Below are 11,970 nucleotides of genomic sequence, written 5' to 3'. Positions count from 1 at the left end.
CCTGCCACAACACCCGGCCATTTTTTGGTTACAGCCATCATTATTGCTTTGGTGGGCCCAGGCTGTATTCGAACCTGCCACCCTAGGTGCATGTGGCTGGCACCCCAGCCAGTTGAGCCACAGGTGCCAAGCCATTACCTCTTTTTCATATGAGAAAATTAGGGGATTAAACATTAGCAAACTTGTCCAATTTCTCCCATGTCAGAAATGATAGAATCAGAAGTCAAGGCCAGGGCTGTTTTTATCCCTCTTTTCTGATTCCACATTTTAAGCTAATCTTTCAAAAAATGTATGAAGTCTTAATGTCCTATAAGTTGTTAATGACTGAGACAGGAAAGAATTGTGTCAGAACTGTGGTTTTAAGTCCATGATTGCTCCTACTTTGGCCCTGGTGTACACATGAGAGACCAGTTGGCCCCACTTAGAGTTCACAGAACAGAGGTCTTTTTCAGTGTTTCCTATAGCCTGTGTCAGTGAGTCAAGATTATTTTAACTTTTGATTATTTTTTACTCTCTGAAAAAGTAAATATTGCTGTGAATCAAGGAAACTCTAAAAATGCTGCAAGATTTGCAAGATATAAATTATTCTTTAACTAGACTGAGTATTAATACCGAAAAGATTACATCAGCCCAAAACCATAAAAAATAAGCAAATGTTTCTTGAGTTTGTCTGGTTGTGAACCTTAGCTCTATTTACAGAAATTTGATAAGATTGGCATCCTGAAATGAGAGATGCATGTGAATAGAACATTTAATTTGATACTGCAGAAATTTGATTAAATGCACAAAGGGAGTTGTGTGGATTAATTGAAGAAGCACTGAACTATCAGCTCTGGGAATGAACCTCAATCTCATCATGGGCCCTAGATAAAATGATACTCCTTGTATTGGCTGTGCTTTCAGAGATTAAATATTTATGAGGCAGCTTAGTTTACTAAATATAACATTTAACACAGCTTCAATTTTTTGCTGCCCTTTCTTTCAATCCCTAGAGTGAGATTTTTCTTAGCCTGAATTCTTAAAGCTGAAAAATTATTTAAAAGGCTAAAAATTTAATCTGTTCTCTTTATATAATCTCCCCTCCCTCTTGAAAAGAATAAACAGGAAATAGCACTGTTCAAAACGACTATTATATTTGACGTCATTTCTTTATTTTTCCCTTAGCAGACATCTTTCATGAAATTAAAAGCACAGCAATTTAATCAGTAGGAAACAAAGAATCAGTATCAGCTCTTAAAATCCTGGGCTCAGTACAAATGGAGCTCTCTAGGATGTCATCAGGGGCCTCTCAACTCTGCTTATCAAAATGCTTTACAGATTGCATCTTGTAAGTTACTGAAATTACAGTAAATGACATTTAATTTTTGCAATGCTTTCTCCACTCCTGGTTAGTTGAAAACAAATGAAAAATAGAGCCTCAGAGCTATACTCCATCAGTATGATTGCTACTGAGAGCAGAAAACTATGAACAAAATTTATTTGATGATTGAGTGTGCTTTTATACAGACTCATGATGCTTAATCAAAGAAGGACAGATTCCGGGTGTCATATACCCATCTGCTCATAATACTCATTTATTCATTCAACAAATATGTATTAAACCCCTAATCTGTAACACACTATTGTAAGTGTTAGAGAGACAGATGTAAATAAAGTAAACAAAATCCCTACCTTTATAGAATGTATTGGGAAATATGCTTAAACTTGCTTTTAGGAGAGTGGGATCATGTTCAGAACTTCTGTTCGAATCTCTTATATTGAACTTTTAGGTGCCTCTTTAGCTCCCTTTTAATTTTAATCTCTGCCATATATACCACCCACATATTTTGTTACTGTTGATACATGAATTCTATTTCTTCATCTGATGGAAGTATTTTTTATGGCAGTTGGTATCTCTAATAACGCCAATGATTAAAATAACCTCCTAAATAAAGTTCAGCTTTCTTACCTCTTCAATGCTTGTTAGCTTGAGATGAGCAGCCGCTTCATCTTTGGTAAGAAGAATGCAGTTCCAAGGGGACCACTCCAAGGACTTATCCCATCTGACCATGACCAGATCATTGAGATCTTTCCAGGCACTGAGTATGGACTGGGATGCCCAAATGTTTTCTATCAGGTACTGAATATCTTGTAGCTTCATGTAAAAACAAGTTTAAAAAATAATATCATTCTCTGCTAAATGTAAATGTTTGAGATTATTAAATTACTTGAGGAAATAAATTACATATTTTTATTCAATATGTATGCTGGTTAATTTCATGCATTAACTTGTCTGGGCCACAGGGTTCGCAGATATTTAGTTAAACGATATCGGAGTGTTTCTGTGAGAGCATTTTTGTCAAGATTAACATTTAAATCGGTAGACTGAACAAAGCAGGGCCTAATGTGGGTGGGCCTCATCTAATCAGTCGAAGGCCTGAATGGAACAAAAGTCTGAGTTCCTTCCTCCCAGTAGGGAGAATCTCCCAGGCCTGTCTGCCTGATGACCTTGGAAGGGACACTGGCTCTTGCTGATTCCACAGCAGCTTGCAGGCCTTCAGGCCTGAACCAGAACATTAGCTCTTTAGATTTGGGACTTGTCAACCTCCCAAACTGTGTGAGGCAATTCCTTATAATTATATATACGTGATCTCCTGCTCATTCTGTTTCTCTGGAGGAACCTGAATGTTGCAGAATGAATTATTGAGGTGATATTTGTAGGTTGAAGTATATTTAAAGCCCTAAGAAATCTAAGATTCCTAACAGGAAAATATATATCTGTCATATCAACAATTCTTGGAAAAAAGCATAAAAGAATTTAAACTCTGAAATAAGCATCATCTTTATTAATAAAAATGTGTTCTATTGAAAAACTATGTATTCGTTTCAGTTTGTGTTTTTCAAACTATGAGTTCCCACCTCTTTAGTGACAGCAAAGTTTTCCAAGTGGAAATTATAACAAGAAAATTTGGATGGAATAGAAAATATCAGAATGTATCCATAGTGGTAAAGGTCAATTTTGTTTTAAGAAACATTTGTTTCTGAGGGAGAACAGCATGTGTTTACATGTATGGACTCTGGGAACCAACTGCCTAGATCTGAATCCTAGCAGTGGTACTTACAAGTGTTAACTGGGCAAGTTAGGTAACCTCTCAGTACTCAGTTTTCTCATCTGCAGAATGAAAATAATACCTTTTTTTTTTCTTTTTTGCAGTTTTTTGCCAGGGCTGGGTTTGAACCTGCTACCTCTGGCATATGGGGCTGGGACCCTACTCCTTTGAGCCACAGGTGCCACCCAAAACTAATACCTATTTTGACAGAACTATGGCACTGATAGAATCAATAAAGTGTGTTGAGTCATGTAAGCATTATCTGAGTGTTTTACTATCAAATTTGTCTAGTACAAGCATGCATGATAATAATGATAGTAAAAAGAATTTTTACTATAAATTGTGATTTAAAAGTTTGAAAGCTAAAAAAAAATAAAATAAAATAAAAGTTTGAAAGCTGTTGATTCAGAAGAATTTCTGAATTTTACATTTGGAATCTTCTTTATTCTTTTTTTTGCAGTTTTTGGCCGGGGCTGGGTTTGAACCCGCCACCTCAGGCATATGGGAACGGCGCCCTACCCTTTTGATCCACAGGCAACACACTGGAATCTTCTTTTAAATCCCTAAAATTTTTATTCATAGAAGGGCCTATTTTCATAGTAGTCCATTATGAAAGTTTTGACTTCCACAAAAATCAAGAAACATAAAATCTGCATGGATGGAAACAAATGAAGTCCTTCTAGCAACACTGATAAGCTAAGCAAGTTGGAAGTTGCATAGGTGGGCCAGGAGTGGTAGTTTATGCCTGTAATCCTAGAACTGTGGGAGGCCAAGACAAGTAGATCACTTGAGCTCAGGAGTTCAAAATCAGCCTGAGCAAGAGCAAAACCCTGGTCTCTACCAAAAGTAGAAAAGTTAACCATGTGTTCTGCCAGGCACCTGCAGTCCCAGCTACCAGGGAGGCTGAGGCAGGAGAATTACTTGAACCCAAGAAGTTGAGCTTGTTGTGAGATAAACTAGTCTGATGCCACAGCTCCCTAGCCTGGGCAACAAAGTGAGATAAGACTCTGTCTCAAACAATCAATGTTGCACAGGTGAATCAGAAAGGGTACTGTTGACTATGCTTCTTGGAAGTGAAACAATGGACCAAACCACAGTCTATCTGAAAACTTTCCTACTGACCCACATATTCTTAATTAAATATAATTTAGTTAACATTAACTTTTCATTTACAGAAAATGTTGCCTTTTTCAACTGCCTATGAACACAAATATCACAATTGAGATCAACTGTGCTCTATGAGTTACTTTATTAAGAAGCTATTAATGTTGGGTAAAGTCACATCAACAAGTCTTTTTCTTTTCTCACTCCAATACTTAAGTCCAAACAATGTCAGGAATTTCACTTTATTTCGTAGAGATAAAGATTCTCCTTTGGCCTAAATAGCCCAATAGAAATCATGGAAGAACCAAAGAGAGCAAAGTAGTGGTGAAGTTAGGAATTCAGGTCACAGTCCAGGACCTCACAGGCCCAGCCTCTTTCAGAACCAGGAGATGTTCTTATCAAAGGCAGATGACTGACACAGTCAATAATTCAATCCCATTGTTCTTCCAAGAGAACTCTGGTCATAAACTTTCCAGTTATGGGTTGTGATGATATCAAACTGATAATTTAAGTAGACAAGTAAATCTATTCAAAGCCCTTCCCTACAGCATTTTTTTTTTTTTTTTTGCTTTCTATGAGCCTTAATTTTCTCTTTTCCTATTACTTACCATCAGAGTCATATTTGGTATATACTAATTATTATCGTTATCCATAAATGCTAACATGTGCATTTACAACATCAATTTCTGCAAATGCATTCATTCATTCATTCAACAAATATGGAGGACCTATATTTGCTTGGCACTGTGTTAGGCTGCAGAGATGTAATGGGGAGCAGGAGGACAAAACAGGCAGAGCCCTGCCCTACAGAACACACTGTCTAGCAGAATAGTTATTAAACAATCTCACACACACACATACGTAAGACTGCAAGATAGCCTCCTTGACAGAGACAAATTTCAGCTTTGCTGGCACCAGTAATTAATGATACCTGCATTAAGAAAGCAATTTTAGAGTCATCTCCATAATTAGCTTCTGAATAGTAGAGCCTTTGAAGTAAATATTTGTACTTCAAAAACGATTCTCGTTGTCTAGCTTCATTCTCAAGACTAACACAGCGACGGCACCGGCGTACATGTTGTGTGGTAGATAATATGGCAAACTCCGTAGACGGCAAATATAGCTGACAACCCTCACAAAAGTAAATCTTCTTATAAAACTTCAATGGGTCTTGAGGGATCTAAATAGTAAATAGAAAGGAAGGAAGGAAGGAAGGAAGGAAGGAAGGAAGGAGGAAAAAAAGGTATAAAAGTCATGCCAAATACTTCAAACACTGCGTTAACCAACAGAAGTACTGAGGGCTAACTAATCTTAGAATGCAATAGAGTTGGTTAATTTTAAAAGTTATGTTTTTCCCTTAACTTCGTAGTCTATACAAAATTTAAATTTCAAGCAATATTCACTTACCCTGCCAAAATATTAAAATCTATTATTCATCAACCCTCAGATGTATGTGGTAAAATCACTTAGAAAGTGAATTGACAGAAAAAAATTAGTAGGCAGAGGTTTTTAGCACTTACTTTTAAGAAGAGTTTAGATTTTTTGTTGCTGTTACAATAATTATTCCTATAGGCAAAAGCTAGATTCACTTAAGTGAAAGTGAAAGTCCACTACACCAATTGCTTCACTTATTTCATTTATCTTGAAAATAAGTTTAAATTAGTTCAATAATCAGTTTTCAAAGTTTGAAACTCTGCATCTAAAGCAGTGGGAAGGAAATGATTCTACCCCAGAAGATTCTACCACAGTGATTCTTCATGGGCTAAAGTGGCATGAACGGATGAATAAATGAGTGACCATTTCCAGCACAAAATGAACCAGGACTTTCCAAGCCAGTCTTTTCTAACTTATGATTCATCGGTACTTCTGCCCTCCATGAGAGGAAAGATCAAGCTGCAGCAGAGCTGGCATCTGATAATTAAAACCTTCAAAAGTATTTTTTATAATGGAGGAAATGGGCATCAATGTTCTGTAATATTTTTTCTCTTATGCAAGGTGGATCTGAAATAATTAATCTCTTCTTAGGTTTTACTTTCTTCAGAATCTCTGATACTTTCTGCACCTTGCCCTGTGCTCTGGTTTCCTTTTCTTAAATGCTGCATCTTTACAAGAGGTAATATTTTTGAATATTTCATTGACCCAGGCCTCATAATTTTGGGAGGGAAGACAATATGCAAGTGTAAAAGGTAGTCAGTTCTACTGGAGAAAACAAGAGTGATCCAGGAACACGATCCAAGGACTAGCAGGCAACTGCTCTGAGTTCTTTTCTTAGTCTGAGATCACATATTTAATTTAACTCAGACGATTATTTTATCTTCCTGCCTCCTAGCTACTAAACTGGACAAATATATGAGGCAACTTCATAAAAACCAATTAGCACGCCTCTTCCTTATGAATGGATAGACTATTTAACAGCCGTGTAAATATATTCTCTACCCATCTGAAATTGTGCAAGAAAGAAGAGTATCCCCATCATGAGTATGATGGCAAAGGACTTCATTTAAGGTACAGAATTTAACTCTGTAAGAATTATCCAGATAGCATTGAGTGTTCTGTCCTCATTCACTCCCAGAAGGTGAGGGTGGGGAGAGTGGTGTCCTTTCACATTCTTCTCTCGTTATACAAACCAAATAAGGCATTCCCTTTTAATTTCAATAATGTCAGTTTTCTAACCTAGCATGTATTGGGGGATATTGAAGAATATTATCCCTACCCAAAATAGGAGTAAAAGATAATCCATGCATTTGTCCTAGATATAAGAAAAAATAAATCTTAAAACCTTTGTTTTACTTAATATATTTCTTATATATTGCAGGTGGGAATGCAATACGATACAACCAGTTTGGAAAAAAGTTTTGTAGTCTCTTATAAAAGTGAATATGCATTGACCATGAGTTCAACGAAGCCACTTTCTGGGTATTTACCCCCAAATAATCAATTTATCCAAAAACTCATATCAAATACTTATAGTGACTTTACTAATAAAAGCCTTAAACGGCGAACAACCCAAATGTCCACAACTGTGAAACATTACTGTGAACAGTTGTGAAAGATTAAAATAAAAACCTCCTATATAGGCAAACTATAAGAATATTGCTCAACTATAACAAATTACTGATACCTTCAAAAACATGGGAGAACTACAATTGTAATGTGCTAAATGAAAGAAGTCAGTCTCAAAAGGCTACACACTATAGCATTATGCCATTTGTATCACATTCCAAAATAGACAAAACTATAAAAGTAATAGGCTCATCGATGTTTCCCAGGGACCTGGAGATTAGGGGAAGTGTTGACTATCAAGTGGCAGCATGAAGGTGATAGGATTCTTGTTTGTCTTAACTCTGCTGTTGGTTATGTGACTCTATGCATTTTTCAAAACTCATCAAAAAGAGTGAATTTTACCAAAGGTGAATTTTAAAAGTAAATAAAATGATAGGACGTTATGCAAGCTTGTAGAATGTAAAACTTGATTACTCCAAATATATAGAAACTGAGTAGAGAAGAACGAGAATTAGAACTTTTGTTACATTTTAACATTTTTGCAAAATAATTAAGTTTTTAAACAACCAATTTCAAAGGATATAATATAAAAATTTAATTTTTTTTTTTTTTTTTGGAGTTTTGGCTTAACTATTGAGATCTTGTTTTGCAAAAAGAAGCTAACAATGTTTAGTCAGCAAAAATAATCATCGAAATAAAATGCTATTGGCTGGGCGCAGTGGCTCACACCTGTAATCCTAGGACTCTGGGAGGCCAAGGCTGGTGGATTGCCTAAACTCAGAAGTTTGACATCAGCGTGAGCCAGAGCGAGACCACATCTCTAAAAAATAGCCGGGTGTTGTGGTGGGTGCCTGTAGTCCCAGCTACTCAGAAGGCTGAGGCAAGAGAATTGCTTGACCCAAGAGTTTGAGGTTGCTGTGAGCTATGTACCACGGCACTCTACTGTGGGTGACAAAGTGAGACCCTGTTTCAAAAGAAGATGAAGAAAAATAAAAATAAAATAAAATGTACACTTGTTTTGTTTATAACAACAAAAAAATAAAGAAATAGAACACTATCGGTATTGGACGACACCATCCCAAATTTTAGTGAAAGTGCTTTAGATATTTCTCTGTGCAAGAAGGCAATGAAGCATTTATCTTGGCTTTAGATAAAGCGTGAAATCACCACAGAAGCCTGGAGTTGGAGAAGATGGTTCAGTTTAACGACAAGTTACACTTGAAGTTCTCTCAGATTATCTGAAAAGAGATGACTGGTTAATAAGTATAACTGTGTGATAAGTTTGATAAAGAACACACACAGGTACAACACAGAATCTCAACTATGAAGAATTTCACTCTCTCTGAGGCCTCATGAAAAAGGAAGCATGAGAGTTGAGTCTTAAATGACCATGACTTGGCTGGGTGAGATGGGACGGGACTCCAGGGAGAAGGAAGGTCTATGCAAAAGCATGAAGATATCAGGCACATGATGTATTCAACACATTCAACTGGAAAGTTGGTTCAGAGATTAGGAAAGAATTCAGAGGTGGAAATACAGGCGTGGAATAAGTTAAATGAATCAATGACGTGCAAAGTAATCATTTAAAGGAGATTTCACCAATCAGATGATCTTCCACGTGGATTCCAAGTAGTGTGTTAAGGCAAAATTCAAATATATTTCAATTTGCCATCACCTATCTCAGAGTTTTGAAGAAGTCATAAGTGAGAAAGAAAAGAAGAATACCTTATTGTGTCTCGCCACTTCAGGATTAAACAGGGGCGTTTTGATGTAATGAAAAAAGAGTGTTGCAATTCTTTTTCGGAGTCCTTCAAGGTTCTGGGGTTTGACTCCTCTCATCATAAGGTCAACCTCTCGGTCAATCAATTCTAGAATCTCGTGAGTCAGTTTACATTCATGTTCCTACAAAAAACACAAGAATATTCAGTACAAACTTTTAAAAATAACTATATTTGAAATTACCACCCGAACAGACCAAAAACTATATCCTAAAAGCAATAGCACATTGCTAAAAGAAATGTAAATTGGTAAAACGAATTTGAAAAAAAGATATTATCTGATACCAGAGTTGAAGATATGTATAATCTATGACCAGTGGTCTCATACACTTTAGAGAAATATGCACATACAGCTCTATGGTTCACATCAGCCAAAAACTGGAAACAACAAACTATCCATAAATAAACCAATTACATCAATAAATTATAGTTTAGTCATACAATAGAATATCATCTAATGGAAAGGAAGGAACTGTAGCTGTATGCAATAACAAGTTTAAATCTCACAAATTAATTTTGGGCTAAATGAGCAAGGCACAAAAATCATACATACAGTATAATTTTATTCAATTAAATTCAAAAATTGGCAACACTAGACCATATTATTTAAGGATTACAGAAGTGGTAAAACTATGAAGAAAAATCAAAGACGTGACTCCACGAAAGTCAGTATGGTCGTTACTTCAAGGAGACTAGAGGAGGAATTACTTACTATTAGAAGGGGAAGGAAGACTGGAGATGTTGGTGTTATTGTGTTTCATATCAGCTAAACTGTATCGTATGCATATGTATCTTGTATAATGTATGCATTCGTCTGCATGTTTTCTATCACAACGATTTTTAATAAAGTTATAGAAGTGAGTGGCTGAATGAGACAGCTACAAGCAAGAGGTAAGTGGTTAATGTAGAAGTATTTATAAGTAGTAAAATACAAGGAGGTCCCCCCAACTACACAAGGTAAAGCTGCGAGACACACATTTGAATGAAGAAGTCAGAAAGTGAAGCCAGTCGGAGACAGCCTGTACCTCCGTGCCATACTGAAGAAAGCATCCGTCAAGGATCTTGTTAAACTCGAGAATTCAAAAGTGTAACTCAGAGACCAAATATTCTGAGCTGAATTGTCCATTATTTATACTACCATAATATATACCCAACATTCCTGGAACATGTGTTATAAAATGCAAGAGCTATACTAATAGTCCTAATGATATCAGAGTTTTCCCCCTTAACATAAAAAAAAATGCATTGCAATAAATGCTATGGTGGGCTTCCCAGATTACCCTCTCTTTAGCACTGAAGCACCCAGTCTCTCAGCTGCAGGCTGTGGCATCTGACAACTCTCGGCTGAGCCTCTCTCTCTGGGTTTGCCCTCCGCTGAAGAGAGCCGTCTTGGCTGAAGATACCTATCATGAGCAGAAAAACACTGCCTCATGCTAGATCGTGCTTTCTTCTCAGGGACATCCTGAGTCAAATGACTAATCACCGTGAGGTTATAAAGGCCCAGGACCCTATCAAAGTCTCAGGCTTGTGGGAGAAAAAGCAAATGAAATTTGGGCCCGTGTCTAGCTCACGGTAGATCTAATGGATTCACAGGGCCACCCAGAACTCATTTGCCTGGTCCTCAAATATAGTATATAATAGGAATGGAATAGTGGTAGTTGGTCCAGCCTCCCTACCCTTGATTTCTTGGCATGTGGGGTAAAAGCTGACATGATGGGGAAGACAGTATGGACGCCCTTGAAATTGTCCTACCCAGGGAACAAATGGAGTGAAAGTAGAAGGGGCCCATTTACTACCTGGGAAATATTTTTGGACATGTTAAAGGATTTGGGGTTTATTTTTAGCAGTTTAAATTTTTCATTTTTAAGTACTATGGGTTCATAATAGTGTCTCTGCAACTCTGGACTCCTCAAGTTTAGAGGTCGTCATTCCTGGAGGGAAAATGCTTCTCACAGAGCACATAGCATGAATCCTATTAAACCCTGAGCTTTAATTAATGCCTAGACTCTTCAGGCCAAGAGACACGGGGCAAGCACAGCATCGTCATGGCTATAGACCCTGAACTTCCAAGGCAGTGGGGCTATTATCACCCAATGGAGACAGGGAAGAGGATGTTTGGCACTCTCATAATGGGCATTTCTTGGTATACTTTTGCCTAGTTTGACTATTTTGATAGTCAGTGGAAGTCTAGCAACTTCACTTGTGTAGCCCCTTCAAGGTGTCGGTCACCCCAAAAGGTCACCCCTAGATCACTGGAGACACTAGTTGAACATGAAGGAAATCTAAAATGAATAGTAAAGAGACACTGAGTATCTGTTGTGAACTTAAAGCCAATGAGTATAACAGGAGCTGTAGCTTTTCTTATTAACTTTGCTCCCATAAATTTCTCCAGGAAAAAAAGGGGGGGGGGAGCTGTCCACAGCTAGAAGAACTGCTCCTAAAACTTGCAGTGTGAAGCTGTGGATCCCAGCAGTCATAAGTATGTGTGCTGTAGCCAGACCTGAATCACCTGTGCTCCCCCTCCTGCTCAGCTGTTGGCTGACAATGCTCAGCTGAGGCTGTTTCTGAGCATGGCTGGCTGATGGAGAAAGACACCTCATCCAAAGCCACACCCCACATCCAGTAAACAGTCAGTGTGAGAGTAAAAAGTCAGGACAACTCCGAAGGCCTTGCCAGTGTCAGAACTCCCAGTGACACTAGCTGATGTCACTGAGGAGCCTCCACCACAGTTTAATGTGGTTTTTTCCATCTGCCCATTCCTGCCTTCTCTGTTCCCTCATTAGAAGTATCCTAATAGCACTCACTGATTAACTTCCCAGACTCTATTAGTTGGGAAAACCTGACCTGTGATATACTCTAACTTTGTTTGCATTGAAAGTAAGATGAACTGGCTCGGCGCCTGTGGCTCAAGCGGCTAAGGTGCCAGCCACATACACCTAAGGTGGCGGGTTTGAATCCCCGGCCCGGGCCTGCCAAACAACAATGATGGCTGCAAC

General features: G+C 37.7%; 1 protein-coding gene across 1 annotated transcript in view; it reads right to left on the bottom strand.

Annotated features, from left to right (window-relative positions):
- The window catches only part of IQUB (IQ motif and ubiquitin domain containing), an 85,012-nt gene that overhangs the window by 32,126 nt on the left and 40,916 nt on the right, over window positions 1-11,970 (bottom strand). The window contains exons 9-11 of the mRNA XM_003789818.2: window positions 8,922-9,098; window positions 5,125-5,373; window positions 1,949-2,134 (exon numbers count right to left, since the gene is read on the bottom strand). Of these exons, the coding sequence (XP_003789866.2) occupies window positions 1,949-2,134; window positions 5,125-5,373; window positions 8,922-9,098 (612 nt within the window). The remainder of the gene's footprint in view (window positions 1-1,948; window positions 2,135-5,124; window positions 5,374-8,921; window positions 9,099-11,970) is intronic.

Source organism: Otolemur garnettii, unplaced genomic scaffold, assembly GCF_000181295.1.
Source record: "Otolemur garnettii isolate 467f Iridium unplaced genomic scaffold, OtoGar3 scaffold00037, whole genome shotgun sequence".
In the NCBI taxonomy this organism is placed as follows: Eukaryota; Metazoa; Chordata; class Mammalia; order Primates; family Galagidae; genus Otolemur; species Otolemur garnettii.
This window is presented reverse-complemented; position numbering and strand designations above follow the sequence as displayed.